Below are 18,466 nucleotides of genomic sequence, written 5' to 3' on the forward strand. Positions count from 1 at the left end.
CCAGGAATCTTAGTTTTTCCTCAGCGCAGTCAAGTTTTGCACTCAGAGGATCAGAATGTGTTCTAACTCTAAGCGTCAACAGTCAGGGCTTACCAGCTGGTGACGAAATCCACTTCAGAGCGGACAGATAGAATGAACGTTGTCAGAAGGGGGCAAGGGCCCAAAGCCATGGCCAGGGTCCAGAGGCTGGAGGAGGGATTTCCAGCAAGAGAAAGAAGAGCTCTCAGACCCAGAGGTTCCCAGGCTGAGGACTGAGACCCAGCGAGCAGGGTGGGAATGCGGTTTCTGGTGCTGACTCAGAAGCTTGGAACTAGGTCCCAGAATCATGGGCTGAACTGTCTGATCTGGGACACAGGTCACCCTGGGCTGCACTGAGCGTGGCAATGCTGAGACCAAGGGCAGGGCCTCCCAGATGGGAGAGACGGCTCAGAGGTGAAAAAAAAGCAGGCCCGATGATCCAAGAACAAACATGAATCAGGACAAACAACCCAAGGGGAACACACATTTCCCTTTCCTCAGAATGATCAGTTCTGTTCTCAAGCCAGTTTCCTTATGGGCAATCACGCTGCTTAATTTGCTCTTAGGCATGCTTCTCAGTGCCTTCTCGAAATATTAGGAATTTCTATTCATTTGCTGAGTAAAAGTGTCTGTCATCGTTTGGAGAACCTAATTTGTTTATAAACATTTTCGTCATTTATGTGCCTTCCTGTCCACCGTGGGGAAAAAAATTCTTGACATGCAAATATTTCATGAGGGTGAGCAGATTTAAAGAATTCAAAGAATGTGCACATACATTGCAAAAGGAGTTGGAGATTATGGCGAAGGATGTTAAGAGATCGTGTGATTTCACAGACATGCAAGGGCTGAGAAGTTCAGCCCGGGAGTTTCTTACTCAGGATAAACTCACGGACTCTCACAGTCCGTGGTGGGGCGCTGTCGGGAAGATGGGAATTTGAGTCCTGGCCTTGTCACCTGGCGCATTGTCGGGACTCTCTAAGCTTCATTGCCCTCTGCTACAAAGTGGAAATAAGAACACTTCCTGGGGACTTCCCTGGTGGTCCAGTGGTTAAGACTCCTTGCTTCCACTGCATGGAGCACGGGTTCGATCTCCCTGGTTGGGGAACTAAGATCCCATGTGCCACATGGCACGGCCAAAAAGATAAATAAACAATTTTTTTTTAAGAAAGAACACTTCCCGTGCAGATTAAACAATATATGCCCATAAGACCATCAGTGCAATGTCGAGAGACACAGCCAGCAAGCAAGAGCTGGAAGGCATTCTTACTGCACTCTAGAACCAATTAAATATTTCTGTTGACCAGTGGTTGTCAAACTTCAGAGTGCATGGGACTCACCAGAAGAGCTGTTAAAACACAGGTGGCTGGGCCCCCAGAGTTTCTGATTCTGTGGGTCTGGGATCAGGCCCTGGAATTTGCACTTCCACCAAGTTCCCAGGTGATGTTGATGGCCCAGGGGCCACACTCTGAGAAGGCAGTAGAGACATCACCTGTCCTTTAAGAGGTTGAGCAGTATGGTCAGTAATACAGCAATAACTTTGTATGGTGACAGATGGTTACTAGACATACCCTGGTGATCATTTCATAATGTAGGCAAGTGTCACATCACTAGGTAGTACACCTGAAACGAACGTAATATTGTACAGCAACTACATTTCAATTTTTAAAAATTAATAAGTAAATTAAGAAGTTTTTTAAGAGGCTGACCATACTCACAAAAAGAGATACCAGAGGCTGTCCATACTCCCAAGAAAGGACTTGGTACCCCAGAATCATTTCTGCCCTTGTGCTTGCTCTTTGATGCACACTCCCCTTTCCTGTGAAGTTGCTCCTTTGTGAATTTGTTCTCACTGCATTCTGAGGTGAGGTATGATGGGGCAGTGGAAGTGACCATCCTCCAGGAGGAATTATGTCTATATTGAGCTCCGTTGAGAGGTGGTGAGGGGTCATGGGAAGAGTTCTGGACTTCTGCTCCATCACTCACCTATTCCCTACCCTTACTCTGCTACATTTTCTTCACAGTCTGAAATTACATTACTTAATGTTTTGTATTTTTATTGGCTTTCTCCCCTAGTAGAATATAAATGCCTAATCAAGTATGAGCTCACCTTAACCTGATTACATCTGCAACAATCCTGTTTTCAAATAAGGTCACATTCACACAGATACCTAAACAGAGGGTTAGGACTTCAACATGTCTTTGGAGGGGACACAATGAAACCCATAATACCCACCTACTTTTCCAAGCTAGAAATAGAGAAAGCATCCTTGAAGTCCCTCCTCTCCCCTCTGTTGTCCAGTCCCTCAAGTTCTGGTTTCTATGAGAGATGGCTTGCATGCAGCCCTCTCTGTCTGTCTTCCTCCTCACTCCACGGCCCCAGCCACCACTGCTGCCTGGATGCCCTGCTGTTCCAAAGGTCTGATGGCCCCACTGCCTAGAGGACAACGTCCAGATGCTATTTTGACACAAGGCCCTTGACTCCGCTTCCTCTCCAGCTTCTTTTCTGCCTCTTCTTTCCATGGCTCCCAGGTCCTGGCCACACAGAATTTCTACACGTTCCTCAAATGTATTATAACATTCTGTCACTTTGTCCAAAGAGCCTTTCTCTGGTTTCCAACTTTTACTACGAACTTTACCATGTCATAGAGTGATCATACATTTGTTTACATATGTCTCCCCCAGGGACATCCCAGCCGCCACTTCCTAAGTACAGTGTGAGCCTTTCTTTCTCATCTCTGTCTACCTAGGGATTGGTATATTTCTGAGCACCCCAGAGGTGTCTGTTGAATGCACAGGCCCTTGGTTCTTGTTATGCTTCTGCCACTCCCTTTGACCTTGGATAAATGGCTTAACTTCTCTGGTCTCCCACTGGTAAGTTTAGAGGATCTGTAAGATCCCTTTGAACAACCATCTGCAGTTGCCCTGACCTTTGTGTGCTGCTTGGCACATCCTGCAGGAGCTTCTCTTTCTGTGGTCAGGAGCAACCAATGGTGGAAGAGTCTAACCAGTGGCACAGAGCCAGCATTTTTCCTTAAACGTCTTTGCAAATATTTTTTCAGCGAAAAGCTCAAGGGAGTAAACCCCTTGGCAAGGTCCTAAGACACGACAGAAGAATGAGCACAGGAACTTCCTGTATGATGTCCTGGGAGCCTAGAAGGTTCCTGACTTCACAAGGGAGCCAGAAAGGAGCCCACTAGGCAGCTCATCTTAGAATCATAAAACCTGAGGATCACGAGAGACCTTCAGGGTCATCTGATGCTTAACTCTTCTGTATACAGTCTTAGTACACATGTGACATAAGGAAGTTGGTGAGATGCACCCCACTAATGTTGGAGAAAATGAACCAAAGTCTATACTTTGATCTCCTGATCATAGGAGGAGCCATAGTTAGAACTCAAGGTCAAGATTTCTTGCCTCTCTTTTGTGCTCAACAGCCATTATGCTTAAGGGAATGACTACATTTTAGTCTATTTAGATGAAGCATATACTTAAGAAATTGTTGATTGTGCTGTTTAAGTGGATCCCTCTACCTAGACAGTTGCTTTCATTGCCAGCACAATACAGTTTAAGTCTGCTCCTGGGAACCTGGCTTTCCCATGACATGACATGCACCAAAAAACAAACCAAAGAAATTTTAATATATCAAGCCAAAGGTAACAAGATCAACTTTTAAAATTCCTCCAGAAACAAAACAAAACAAAACAACAGCTGCTTTCTAAGAACTATAGGCATCAAATTGCTGGAGAGACCCATGTTTTGCCCCTCTTACAAGACAGTCAGAACAGGAATGCCATTGGAAGTTAGGGAGCTGTTTCTGGTGCTGAAAGACAAGGATGTTCTGTATGACCAAGGACCCGTGACTCTCCTTCCCCTTCGTGCCTGCCCATCACTGTTCTTTTTGATCAGGAGCTCCTGGAAGGCCTGGATGACCCCCTAGTGCAGCACCTAGCTCGTTGCCACTTAAGATTAGACAGAAATATTCCTTCTCTGCGCCATCCATCTGGAGGCCAAAATGGCCCATTTGGGTAAGAGATGACAGAAGACGGGGTGAAACCCTGAATCCCTGGTAGCAGAAGTAACCCTAGGACTGATGGGGAGTCACAAAAGCATTAATCCCTTGACATAAGAATTACATCAGGTAAGTTCCTTTATCTGATAAATGGAGAAATGATTTGGACTTCTTGTAGGGCTAGAAATGTGATAAATGTGAAGGCTTTCAAGCATTCAAAAAGCAGGAATAGAAATGATTATTGATAATATAGTAAAAAATGCTTGTGATAAATCATGTCACTGCTTTCTGAAATTCTTTCCAAATTTAGCTTCTGTAAAAAAATATACTCCTGTTCCTAATTCTAAAATTGCTACCGGTAATTTTGGCCACCTTCTCAGGAAATCTCATACACTGTGAGAATTTTTAAATGTTTTTGAAAGGTGCTAATAAGTGAAGAGCTTATAAACAGTCTTTGAAATGGCTTTTTCTAGCATCCCCAAATTCAGAAGGAGTCCCAGTATATCAAGTATCTCTGCTGTGATGACGCAAGAATGCTAAATCAGTGGGTTACGGGAATCAGGATCGCCAAGGTGAGAGAGCATTCGGACTCACCCTATCTTTGCTAACCAGCCTCCTGACCTGGGTCCAGTCTTTGTGCTACTGAGAAACAGCTGGTCCATTCTTACTGAGTCAATGCCATTAAGGGGTCAATGCCATAGATATTACCTTATTTGCCCATTGGTTTTTTTAAGTAAATGAGAGTGGTTGATATATGGACCTCTCCCATGACCTGAGAGTCAGGGATTTACTTTCACGTGAGACATCTCAGCTATTGATGTATGGAGAGCTTTGCAAGTGTCGTGTGTAATTAAGAAACACGAGATACAATCTGCAGTAGAATTACATAAAGATATATGTCATCACAGTGCGTGGCTAAAGCTCTCCTCTAATGGGGAGGTGAAGGTATTACCTGACTCTGCTAATCTGGAAAATTATTTAACATACGAAAACATGATTTGTGGATTTTTTTCATTGAAATACGTCGACTAAAAAAAATCTCAGGAAAGGAATAAAAAGAGTAGTGATGAAGTCCTTTTTTCCCTGAATTTGCAGTTTGCAGTTGAGTGCAGAATTTGGGATTACTCTCTTGCTTCTTTTGTGTTCTCTCCCTAGTATGGAAAGACGCTCTATGATAGCTATCAGCGTGCCATGGCCAGGGCAGGGCTTGCCTCTCGGTGGACCAACCTGGGCACTGTCAACGCAGCCCCACCAGCCCCGTCTTCTACAGGTACCTTGCAGAGGGGAGAGTCTGACACCTGTTCAAAGCTCAGAGGTTGTGTTCAAACTTATCTAATGTATTTCATAGAAACAGAACTTTGTAGACACTGTACAGAATACATTCCCTCCTGATGGTCAAATTTAAGATCCCCCCCCCACACACACACACTTGTATCTATTTCTTTATAAGTGACCTTTAGCAAAGCTCTGACCCTTTTTTCATGATATGCCTGTGGACAAGATGGTGATCACCAGCTTAGGGTGAGCTTGTAGGGAGCTGTGTCTCATCACAGTATAGATGTGATGTTTGTCCGAGGCTCCATTAGTGCCCAGCAGGCTGCTTGCACCAACAGTGAGATCATTCCTTGGTGTTTTGCCTCAATAACATCATGGCTAGAGCCCAGTACCCAATTCTGGACATCACATTTTTGTTGTTGGTTTTTTTGGGTTTTTTTTGCGGCATGCGGGCCTCTCACTGTTGTGGCTTCTCCCGTTGCGGAGCACAGGCTCCGGACGCGCAGGCTCAGCGGCCATGGCTCACGGGCACAGCCGCTTCGCCGCATGTGGGATCTTCCCGGACCGGGGCACGAACCCGTGTCCCCTGCATTGGCAAGCGGACTCTCAACCACTGCGCCACCAGGGAAACCCTGGACATCACATTTTAATAGTAATATAACAGCTACTGGTTTATATTTTTAAGGAGGGCAAGACATTGAGGGATGGAGTGGGTACTATGCATTGCTTTATATACACATTATTTCTTGTCCTTACAACCACCCTGCAAGGTATACATTATTATCCTCACTCCACAGTTGAGAGAACTGAAGCTTGGAGAAGTTGGTATGTAGTACTTCTCAGTGGTTGAGCTGTGATTCAAACACATTGTCTTTATGATACATAATGGTTGGAAGAACTTGAACCATTGTGGCCAGTGATTTCATCAATTGTACCTCTTAATGAAACCCCAATAAAAACTCTAGACACCAAGGCTTGGGGGAGCTTCCTGGTTGGTGAACATTCAAGGAACCAGGTGGGTTACATGCCTTGACTCCACAGAGAAGGGGGTCCACATCCAGGACCCACCTAGACCTCGCCCTGTGGGCGTCCGTTATAATAGAACTGTAATGGGTGAGTGTAGAGCTTTCCTGAGTTCTACAAGTCATTGTGTTGAATTATTGAACCTGAGGGGTCGTGGGAACCTCTCAGTTTATAAAGGGCTGGTCAGAAGTGGCGGTTGGCTGGCATTGAAGTGGAGGCAGCCTTGTGAAGGTTGTACCTTACACCTGTAGAGTCTGGTGCCAACTCCAGGAGGTGTCAGCTGAATTACAGTCTACCCACTTGGGTGGAAACAGAACCCACATCTTGCCAGGACCTTAGCTCTACCAGTTATGTGTGTGTGTCAGAGGTCATTGAGGATTTGGGGGTGCTGTGAGATGCTATTTTGATAGGGCACCACTGAGCTCACATCCATACACAGGCATCCCTCCCATGAAGTTCCCAAGAGAAAGATATAGACACAGGAACCGTGGCAAATTAGAATTCCATGTTTGATCAGCTGGGCTAGTGTTCATAACTCCCAATTCAAGGCTACCTGTTAGAACAAGCTAGAGCATGTGGTTTAAACTCAAAGCTTGAAATGGGCATCTCTCTCGCCTAAGTTTCAGCCCTAGCCAGAGGCGACTATAACACCAGGGATTTAAAGAAAAAGAGGAAGAAAAGAAGGGAGCGAGAGAGGAGGGAGGGGAAAAGGAAGGAAGGAAGGAAGCAGAATGACTGGGCTGGCTCTCAACCCACAGGACTCTGCCCACCGTTAACCTAGTATATAGGAAATCTGGAGGTTGAGAAAAGGAGAGAGTAGGGGGAGTGAGGCTTCTCCAGCGTGGGGAGAGGGATTGGGACATCCTTTCCTCCTAGAGGGCTCGGCATAGGGTAGACACTGAGTCCATCACAGATCTGTCGACGTCAACCACAACCGGGCCCTTAATACTGCCTGTGGCTCTTACTGTGTTTCTCTAGACCAATGGTTCTCGACCGAGGGAGATTTGGACCCCCAGGGAAGACTTGGCAATGTCTGAAAACATGTTTGGTTGTCATGCTTTGGGGGCTGCTTGTGTCATCTAATGGGTAGAGGCTAGGGACGCTGCCTGTCCTGCAATGCACAGGACAGCCCTGAACAACAAAGAATTTGCCAGTCCCAGATGTCAGTCATGTTGAGAAGACCTATCCCAGTCAGTGTAATCTCCTAGTTTCTCTAATTGCTTCAGACATTCTTCACTCTCCTCAGATTTCCAATCTCCAGCCCCTTTACTCTCAGCAAAAAAAAAAAAGGAACCATCAACTTTCCACCACCAAACCCAGTGACTTACCTGCATCTACACCCATCCTAGCCCATGTCTATTGTGTTACCTCCTAACAAGGGCCAATTCTTCCATGCATGCTCTCGTCCCCTATTCTTGCCCCAACTGGAGTCCTGCAGCGCAACTCTGATGCTGCCCCTGGAGTTAGCTCAGACCCCACAAGGGCACAGTCCTAATAAGGCTGCCCTTCCTTCAGATGCCAGCCACACTTCAGGGGTCCCTAGGCCACCCAAACTTTTGACCTACCGGCCACAAATCTGGGGGTTTCCCAGAACCCCCTTAGGTTCAACAGTTCAACTCACAAAATTTGGGAGAGTGCTATCCTTATTGTTACAATGTTATTATAAAGTATACACTGGGACTTCCCTGGTGGCGCAGTGGTTAAGAATCCGCCTGCCAACGCAGGGCACACGGGTTCGGTGGGGAACCTCTGGTCTGGGAGGATCCCACATGCCGCAGAGCAGCTAAGGCCGTGTGCCACCACTACTGATCCCACGTACTGCAATTACTGAAGCCTGCTCGCCTAGAAGCCTGTGCTCTACAACAAGAGAAGCCACCACAATGAGAAGCCCATGCACCACAACGAAGAGTAGCCCCCGCTCACTGCAGCTAGACCACACACAGCAATGAAGACCCAAAGCAACCAAACAATAAAGAAAGAAACATTTTTTAAAAATTAAAAAAGTAAGTAAATGATACACATCAGGACCAGCCAAACGAAAGACGAATAAGGTGAGGTCTAGGAGGGTCCCAGATGAAGAGCTTCTGTGTCCTCTGGAATCAGGGTGCATCACCCTTCCAGCACATGGATGTATTCACCACCAGGAAAGCACCACTGTCCAGATTTTTTATTGGGATTTCACTTCATCGACATGATTGATCAAATCATTGACCACGTGACTGAACTCAATTTCTAGCCCCCGTTCTCTACTCTGCCGATGTCAGGCTGGCCCAAAGCCTCAACCCTCTAATCAGTCGGTTGGTCTTCTGGTGACCAGCACCCATCCTGATCCACCTTGTTTGCATAAACTCAGATGTGTTCCTAGGGGCTGAATAACAAAGACCCTCTGATAGCTTGGAAAATACCAAGTTCTGTGCCAGGAACCCAGGACAAAGACCAGAGAGATGCATGATTATGCCATTCTCTTCTACTTTCTCTTCTGATCTACTGTTTTCTTCTCATCAATATTGCTCCCTTCTTCAAAGAAACAAACTCAAATTTAAAACCCTCCTACAACTCCAAATCCCCCTCCAGCTAGTGCCCCATCTGACAAGCAACTATTCTAAAAGGTGGACCATATTTGCTGTCTCCATTTTTCTACTTCCTTTTCACTCTTCAACCCATTTCAGTCAGGGTTCTTTCTGCCTCTACTACCTGGTGGAAAATGCTCTTGCTAATCTCACCAGCGGCCTCTGTGTTGCTAAATCAAACTACTGTAAACCCCTCTTTTTAGTCCACCTTTCAGCAACTCCAACACAACGGACCACTCCTCCTTGAACCAATCTCCTCTCTCGGCTTTCCAGATATCACACACTCCAAGTCCCCCACCCCGCCCCCCAACTTCTCTGACCACTCTTTTTTAACCTCCTGTAGTAACTCTTCTTCTACCCCACCTTAAACTACCCAAGACCCATCGATCCTAACCCTATCCTCATTTTACACTATCTCCCTAAGTGATCTAATCCACCCCCAGCACTGTGTATGAGCTGACCACCTATAGCTACGTAAATCCAATCCAGGCTTCTCTGTTGACCTTCAAACCTGTGTTTCCAACTGTCTGCTCATTGGCTTCACGTGGATCCTTCCCAGACACCTCAAACTCAACATCTGCAAAACTGAGCTCATCCTCTTACCCTCCAGACTTGCCCCCCCATTGTTGTTCTCTGTTTCCATAAATAACATCATCATCTGCCCAATTGCTCCTGCAGAAAACATGCAAGAAAACTCACCTCTAAATCCAGTCACTTCTAAATCCTGCTGACTCTACCTTCTGAACATTGGGCAAATCTGTCCATGCCTGTTTGTCTCCACTGCCATCAAATCCTAGCCACCATGTTCATTTGGCCCCATGAGGTGGTGCTTCAGCCCTTCAGATGCTTTCCACTGCTCTCAGATTAAGTCCCCAGTCCTTAGCAAGGCCACCAAAACCTGCATGAAATGAGCCTCGCCCATCTCACCTGCCTCTTTCCCCACCCCTGTCTTCCTGTTCCTGCCACAGAGCCCATCTGCTTTTCCCACTTTTTCAAAGCCCCAAGCACCATCCTTTTTCAAGGACTTCTCAGATGCTCTTCCTCTGTTTATGATGCTCTTTGTTTGTTTGTTTGTTTGTTTCGGTACACGGGCCTCTCACTGTTGTGGCCTCTCCCGTTGCGGAGCACAGGCTCCGGACGCGCAGGCTCAGCAGCCATGGCTCACGGGCCCAGCCGCTCCGCGGCATGTGGGATCTTCCCGGACCAGGGCACAAACCCGTATCTCTTGCATCGGCAGGCGGACTCTCAACCACTGCGCCACCAGGGAAGCCCTATGATGCTCTTTGATTTCATGTGGCTAATTCCTGCCCAGCCTCAGATCTCAAATGAATTGTCCTTGGTAGGCCAGTCATAATTAATAATCTGTGTGATTATTAGTTTAGTATCTGTTCCCTCCTCCAGGCACTGAAGGAAATCATAAAGTCAGGGACTGTTTCTGTCTGGTACATCATAGTTTTCCCAGCACGGACCGCAGTGCTGGGCAGATAACAGGCACTCGGCTAGAATTCGAAGATGGTTGGGATGACAAATGGAAAAATGAATTAATACCTGGTAGGGGGTTTCTCTGAGGGTGAAGTAATGTGAACAGCCTTAATACTAAATGCAAAATGCATGTTCATTCCGTTTCTCCTAAATGAATTGCTTAAATCCAATTTTTGAAGAACACCATTGCAGCAGTCAGATGAGATGTCCATTGATCAAAAAGGAGGATCTTTCCCACGATGGAATATCTGTTAGTAGATAGTAAATTAACCCATCTTAGTTCTGCTGTAGAGTCTTATTTATCAAAATTAAGCCCTGCAGCCCTACAGAGGACAAATGTGCTGAGATCTTAAAATAAACCATACTGAGAGCATCCCTGCTTATTAGTAAATGCTTCCATTTGAGCATCTAAGGGGAAAAACGTCCTCAATTTAAACTTTCAGTTTATGCCTTAGAATGTATTGCCACGAGCACCTGCTGGGTGGGATTTTAAGCTCTAAAGTATATTAGTGACCAGCTCGGAAGGAACTGAAGATGATGAGCTTAGAAGGAAGGGAAGCCACTTTCAAATAGAACGTGAAGTTCATTCTTCTCAGTTATACACATACGTACGCGATGACCGTGATCACATCTTAGCAACAAAGACCCGTTTGAAATGACACCATCTTTTAAAATTCAGTTCTTCTCGTATATTATTATCCAAGCCTCTCTCTTCGCCTAAACTCATCACACAAAATCACTAGGGCTCCTTGGAAGGTGTTTAAGGGACCCATGTCCATCCAGGAGCCCGGGACAAATCAAACCATACGTTCCTTGCAACAGCCCTCTTCCCTCCGCCGCCAAAATTAAGGTAAATGTCAAGAATAGTGTTGAAAAAACAAATGAGGAGTTACTGGCTGATGGCCTCACTTGAACCTCGGGCTGTTTGGGGCACTAGTCAGGGAGCCTCCTTCATCACCCCAACAACTGTTTTCTGAGTCATTGGCTTGCAGAGTGGGGGTCACCCACAGAGGACAGATTTCCTGGACCTTGGACCCACGAGAGACAGATCAGAACAAGAACTGCAGCCGGGGAGACCTTGCACGGGCACTAACTCTCCCTGGGCAGGACCTGCTATAAAACCATCTGATAGAGCCTGGAGACAGTCAACCCCAGGCCCCGTCAGTCTGATGCCTCCTCCGCTTCAACTTTTCACCTGGAATCCCTTTCCTCTCCTGCCCTCTCCCTCTTCACGTGGTTGGCCCAGAGTCCTGGAGAGGCAGGGCCAAGTGGTGCAGGGTCACTGGCTGGGAGTCAAACCGCAGACGATTTGTGTGCCTCTGCTGTGATTACCCAATTGAAAATCCCAAGGCATTGTTCTACATCCAGAGTGTTTAGCAACAAGTAATGTATTCTCGATAAATGGCAGGGTTTTTTCTTTTATATTAGGAAACAGCCGTGGAGGCTTTTTTTTTAGTACTTATTAAATGATTTTATGACTTTAGCCACTATTTTTCCTCAGGACTCTTTCGTGGCAATTGGCAGAAATCCAACTCAATCTAGTTTAAGCAACAAAAACCAAGGGGGAGAGATTTATTATGGCACAAAACTAGGAAATCCAGAGGTAGGCTGCTTTCAGGCACAGCGGGATCCAGGGGGTTAAGCGAAGTCATCAAGATACTGTTTCTTTCTTGGGCAGTGTCCCCATGAGGTGGCAAGGACTACCACTGGCTCTCTAGGCTAACATTTTTCACACAGCTGGAAATCTTAGTACAAAGAGAAAGCCCCGCTTCTGAAAACGCCCTGGAAGGGCTCCATTGCATGCTTATACCTAAATCACGTAGCCGCACTGAAGAGGATGCCAGTACAAGTGGTAGGATCGGCCCTTTACAAACCACATGGGTGAAGAAGGGGATGAGGGATCTGTCCCCTCCTGGGAATGCACTTGATTTCTGTAAAACATATGTTTAATAAACGTCCCACCCCTAATTCCTTTGAGGTCTGCCAGAGAGACGTGGCAGCAGGAGGAGTGGTGTTGCTACTTGACAGCTGGGACGTTAATACTGTGACCCCAGGACAACCTAGATCTGAAATCGGTGGCACCTACAGGATATACGAGTTATATGGGTACCCATGGGTTGTCTCAGGATGGGGCAGAGAACCCACAGAAAAGATTAGACTTCTTGGTAAAGGGAGGACAGCAGCTTGGAGCATCTGAGAGATTGCTATAGACGTGACTTCTTTTGTTCCCACAGACTGGCAAAGACCTAGACATCCTGGTTACATAGCAATGTGCACTGTGTTGTTGAGAAATCAGACTGTGTGTGTTTGGGCAAAAGAAGCAAAAAATATATATATTGATAATTTGTGCCCTTTAAAGGAATGTCCCCTAACTGTCTTCAGTATTCAGCTTTGGTTTCTGTTTATACAAAGGTGTTTCCATTACCTGTAAAGAAAGATTTTGAATATGCATACAAAGAGGGAAGAGGGGAAAGAGAAGAGACCAAAGGAAATGAGGAGATTAAGCACTTTGGAATCTAAGGGGTTTAAATCTCTCAGGGGCGGCATGGGATGGGACACAAGGCCTTATGAAAAACTCTTAAATTTAAACATCCTAAGACCTTAAGAAGTTTAAACCTGTTACTTTCCGCCCTCCAGAGCAAAGATGTGGCTAATCAGAGAGAGACATTAAATAGTCATAGAGATAATCTTGTGTTTACGTGGCACAGGGTGTTAAGTTCTGACAGCACTGAGCGGATGTGCCGAGGAGGGCAGCTCTGAACAAGGACAGGGCTGCTGTTGCTGAATGAGGAGCATGCATTTTACAGCAACAAACCTTACAGCAGAACAAGTTGGTATAGCCTGTTCCAGCCTTTTGATTGTATAAATGGACATGAACATATTTTTATTCTGAAATAATTTCAAACTGACAGAAAAGTTGCAAGAATAATGCAAAGAATTTCCATAGACTCTTGACCCAGAGCACCGATACTGAGTATTTGTCACATTTGCTGTATCATCCCCCTCTCCCTATCCCACCCCCCATATGTTGTCCCTAGACCTTTTTTTTTTGGAGCCTCTTGAGAGTAGATTGACTATATTGTGTCCCTTTGTCCCTTAAATCTTCCCTTTGTATTTCCTAAAACAACAAAAAAAGGCTATTCCCTTACTAACCACAGTACAGTTATCAAATTCAGGAAATTTAACATTTCATGTTGATAGAGTATATTTATGTAAACCGCAGCCCATATCCCAGTTTTGCCAGTCGTCGCAATGATGCCTTTACAGCAATGCTCTTTCCTGGCACTGGTTCCGTCCAGATTTGGAGTTTGCATTTAGGCATCATGCCTCTTTCATCCCCTTTCCTCTGGAACATTTCCTCAGCCTTTCTTTGTCTATCAAGACATTAACATTTTTTAAAGAATACAGGCCATTTATTTTATAGAATGTCCCTCAGTTTGGATGTGTCTGATATTTCCTCGTAATTCATCTCAGGTAATGTGTTTGGGGCAGGACTAAGCTGCCGTGTCCTTCTCGGGGTATCCCAGTCGGAGGCATATGGTGTCTGTTGCCCCTCATTGGAAACATTCATTCTGACCACTTGGCTAACGTGCTGTCCGATTTCTCTCCTGTGCAGTTATTTCATGTTGTACTTAATAATTCGTACAGAGATACTTTGAGATAGTGAAAGTATCTGATTCCTCATCAGACCTTCCCTTCTTCCCTGTCTCCTGAAGTACTTAATGACCTTCTCTGAGTTGTTGCATAGAGTTTTGGGTTTTTCAAAATATTTGGAAAATATTTAGAGAAGCAAGCACACAGTCATTTCATAAATATTTGGCAGAACAGCTGGTACTGAGCAGAGCTAAGGCAACCTCGGAATCCCTCAGGGAGGAGACCTCAGGTCGGGGTCTGGGAGGCAGTTCAGTCATGGGAGGAGCAGGCTCAGTGTGTGGAGAGCTGGCTGTCCTCCCCCCGGGATGCCCTCTCCGGAGCCAGAGACGACAACACACAGCTGCTTCTCTCTGACTCTCAAAACTGTGAAACCTCAGCTAGGCACACTTTTGTGCAAAAGGACAAATAAAAAGGCAGGAGGGCTTCCCTGGTGGTGCAGTGGTTGAGAGTCCGCCTGCCGATGCAGGGGACACGGGTTCGTGCCCTGGTCCGGGAGGATCCCACATGCCGCGGAGCGGCTAGGCCCGTGAGCCATGGCCGCTGAGCCTGCGTGTCCGGAGCCTGTGCTCTGCAACGGGAGAGGCCACAACAGTGAGAGGCCTGCGTACCGCAAAAAAAAAAAAAAAAGGCAGGAAAAGAAGCACATATCAGGACTTCCTGGGGAAAAAAAAATCTAATTTCAGGATATAGTGGGGGTTTGTATATTTTGCCCAATCCCCTCTGTCCACCTTTTTTTTTTAGAAAAAATAAATTTATTTATTTTTGGCTGCCTTGGGTCTTCGTTGCTGCGCGCGGGCTTTCTCTAGTTGCGGCGAGTGGGGGCCACTCTTCGTTGCAGTGCGCAGGCTTCTCATTGCGGTGGCTTCTCTTGTTGCGGAGCACGGGCTCTAGGCGCGCGGGCTTCAGTAGTTGTGGCTCTCGGGCTCTAGAGCGCAGGCTCAGTAGTTGTGGCACATGGGCTTAGTTGCTCCGCGGCATGTAGGATCTTCCCGGACCAGGGCTCAAACTCTTGTCCCCTGCACTGGCAGGTGGATTCCTGACCACTGCGCCACTGGGGAAGTCCTGTCTACTGTTTTTGTGATCAAAGTATTTTTTGTTGAGGATAACGTTCAAAAGTTGTTCCTGTACATAGCATGGTATGAACCCAGATACATCCATTTCAGAAAAATCTTCAACAACAACAATTCTTTTAAAAAGGAGGTTTTCAAGGTTCATTTTCCAGTCACGAAAAAGTTTTTAAAAGCAGAACATACTGTTCTCTAGAACCCCAGTTAATCCAGATTTTGTTGCTTGTATAAAGTATTCATTTCCCTGAATGTTTTGCTGAATTTCATGAAGTATTGTCGTAGAACCTCAGGTTTTTTCAAAAGCCCTGTGTACCTGTGAATCCTTTTGCTTTGGAGACATAAAACTGCTTTGTCTTTTCAGGTTAACTCTGAAGGATGTTGAAAATACTTTGCCCACTCTTTTTTTATTGAAGTATAGTTGATTTACAATATTGTATTAGTTTCAGGTGTACAGCAAAGGGATTCGGGGTTTTTTTTTTTGGATTATTTTCCAGTATACGTTATTACAAGACATTGAGTATAGTTCCCTGTGTTACACAGTAACTCCTTGTTGCTCACCTGTTTTATATACAGTAGTTTGTACCTGTTAATCCCATACTCCTAATTTTCCCTCCCACCTTTGCCCACTCTTCTTGTCTCTCTTCCTCCCCTTTAGGAGTTAAAACAGGCACCACCCAGGCCAATGGTCAGATCCCCCAGGCAGCACATTCTATGAGTACTGTTCTCGGAGAAGCCCAGAGACATGTTGAAACAACTAAGGTAAGACCCACTTCTATCACACTGTCACCTGTAAGCCCATATTCTAAACCATTAGCAGTATTCTAATTGTTCTTTTAAAAAGAGAGAATAGAGTTCCAACAATTCAAAAGTCACTGTAATTTCATTTAGATAATTGCTTCTTTTATATATATATATATATATATATATATATATTTATCTTAAAGTTACATAGGCTAGGATGGAAAATTAAAACCAACTATCACAGCTTCGGGAAAATGTAAGAATTTTTTTTAATGCTGAGGATTGGTAACTATTTTTAGTTTAGCTACATTTATTTTGACTGAAGCAATTTTTTTTGTTTGTTTGTTTAGTCAAGTGGTTTTAGCACTCTCTGAAAGTGGCATCTGCATTTTAAGCCCTTGGGATTTTTACTTATTTTTTCTGAATAAATTAGAGCAACATGTTAGTCAGAAGCCCTTTGTTAAATGCTATCTGGACCCCAAACCAGATTAGAAGAGTACTGACAGGGTCCCACTATAAAATATTCATTATTGTATTTTTCTGTTAACGTTCTACATATGTCCTCAGGGTGACAGAGAAGAAAACGCATTTTAAAATAATTTCCAAATTGGTGTAACATTCTCCGTAACTTTTTTTTTTTTAGTAGAGGAGATTAATGAAGATTCATTTAAATCTATCTAAAAATTATAGCCAAAAGTTATAATTTAGTTATTAGTCCAATTGGTAACGACTTAATTGACTATACAAGTTCCACTGAATATTTCCCATGTATGATTCAAACCAGTCTTAAATGTGTTTCAGTAGTTTTCCACCTCATTCTCCCCTTTCATTTTGTCCATCAGCCAGTGGTGGGAACAGTTAAATCCTGTATTTATCAAGCTTCTTATAATTTTTGAAAACCACAATAGACCATTAAAAGGTGTGTTTCTGTAATATTCTTGTTAGCTTCTCAAATCTGACAATCTCATCTTGCAGTGTACTTTCAGCGATTATTATTTTTATGGTTTTTGTAATGCCAACTGAAGAAAAACATTTTTAAATGCTGAAAGCAATAAAAGGATCCCATAATAGAAATCACTTAACTATGCGTGAACACTAATTCCCAAACTGCCTGTTCAGAATTTTAAAAAAAATACATCACCAGTTAATTTCTTATCATGCTAAGCAGTTGAACTAAATAAAATAAACTCAATCATAAGGGCACTTTGTTAGGGGAAAAAAAAATTTCTAATCTCCAGTGGCAAGAGGTTATTAAGCAAAGAAAGAAATAAAATGAAAGCCTGATAAAATGTAAATTGCAATGATAATTATCACTAAAACAGAGGGATTCAGTTCAGCTGCTTGAAACTCCTGGGGGAAGTCGCATTATATAAATATGAGGTGAGCTAGCTCAGGAACAACCTGGAGTCTCAGGACTGAGGGACTGAGCCTCCCCCTCGGGGGCAGACGCTTCCTAAATCCGGAGACTCACCTGTCCGGGAACTGTCATGTCCACGTGGCCATGTGGTCAAGAATAAATGCTGTTGTCGCTTTGTTGAAGGACAAGAAGTCCGGCCTCGGCAGCCACGACGCCGGAGCGCCCAGGGCCCAGACCCTTCCCATGTCCAGCCTGCCTCCGCCCCCTCCCGTGCGACGGTCCTCGGAAGTCGGCTGCGGCAGCCCAGGGACGCCGCCCAAGGTCAAGGGCACGGCCGCCGGCTTCCCAGCGCCGCCCCACGACCTCCTGCCGCCGCCTCCGCCGCCGCCACCCCTGGAGGACGACGAGCTCCCTCCGCCGCCCCCCGACTTTAGCGACGCGCCCCCGGACTTCGTGCCTCCTCCACCGCCGCCGTCGTTTGCGGGTGACGCGGGGTCCTCGCTGCCGCCGCCCCCGCCCCCGCCCGCCTTCGTCCCCGAAGCCGCGAAGCCGACCCCCGTGGTGGCCAAAAGGCCGCCAGCTCCCCCCAAGAGGCAGGCGAACCCGGGACCACCGGGCGGAGGAGGCGGGGAGCAGGATTTCATGTCGGATCTCATGAAAGCTTTGCAAAAGAAGAGAAGCAACATGTCCTAAGGGAAGCCTAGAAGTATCTTTGGGTGATGGGTGTAATCATTGCTAACCTCAATTGCATTTTTGCTACTTTGTTTCCGTGACATCTTGTTCATTTTAGATACAATATTGAAGTACTCAGACTAGAAATGCAAATAGGAAACGTCTCCCTGTTTCTCAAGTACATTCATAATCCTTAACCTAACACAGAATTTAGAATATCTGCCTGAATGTACGTATCTTTCCTGTGTATTTCCACTTCAATGGATTTTATATTCCCTTCCAAGTTAAGTAAAATGATGTTTTATGTTCATTTATTTTATTATGTTATGAAGCATCAAATTAATAAAAGTTTAAATTTTTTTCCTTAAGATGGTATTTCTAGAAATATCAGTATAAATCTAGTGCAATATCAATTCTATTTTATAATATACTTGACCTTTTAAAAATCCTAGGCCTTCTAAAGTCTTGTTGATCTTCGACATATTTTCCATCTCCATCTCAGTGACCTCCAGAACTTTCAGGAACATCGAAAGAAGAAAAAGAAAAAACCAGGAGAGGTAGAGTGAATTTAGTTTTTTTGAGACTCATTGCTTAATTC

At 45.1% G+C, this 18,466-nt stretch overlaps 1 protein-coding gene across 2 annotated transcripts in view; it reads left to right on the forward strand.

The window, feature by feature from the left end:
• Nucleotides 1-18,236, forward strand: part of APBB1IP (amyloid beta precursor protein binding family B member 1 interacting protein) — a 103,173-nt gene extending 84,937 nt beyond the window's left edge. Inside the window, exons 12-15 of one of the 2 annotated variants that reach the window (XM_033439260.2) lie at nucleotides 4,501-4,599; nucleotides 5,183-5,342; nucleotides 15,754-15,857; nucleotides 17,380-18,236. In XM_033439260.2, the coding sequence (XP_033295151.1) occupies nucleotides 4,501-4,599; nucleotides 5,183-5,342; nucleotides 15,754-15,857; nucleotides 17,380-17,889 (873 nt within the window). In that variant the 3' untranslated portion in view covers nucleotides 17,890-18,236. The remainder of the gene's footprint in view (nucleotides 1-4,500; nucleotides 4,600-5,182; nucleotides 5,343-15,753; nucleotides 15,858-17,379) is intronic. The other variant, XM_004275886.3, reaches the window with a different exon arrangement.
• The last annotated feature ends 230 nt before the right edge of the window (nucleotides 18,237-18,466 follow it).

Source organism: Orcinus orca, chromosome 2 (genome assembly GCF_937001465.1).
Source record: "Orcinus orca chromosome 2, mOrcOrc1.1, whole genome shotgun sequence".
In the NCBI taxonomy this organism is placed as follows: domain Eukaryota; kingdom Metazoa; phylum Chordata; class Mammalia; order Artiodactyla; family Delphinidae; genus Orcinus; species Orcinus orca.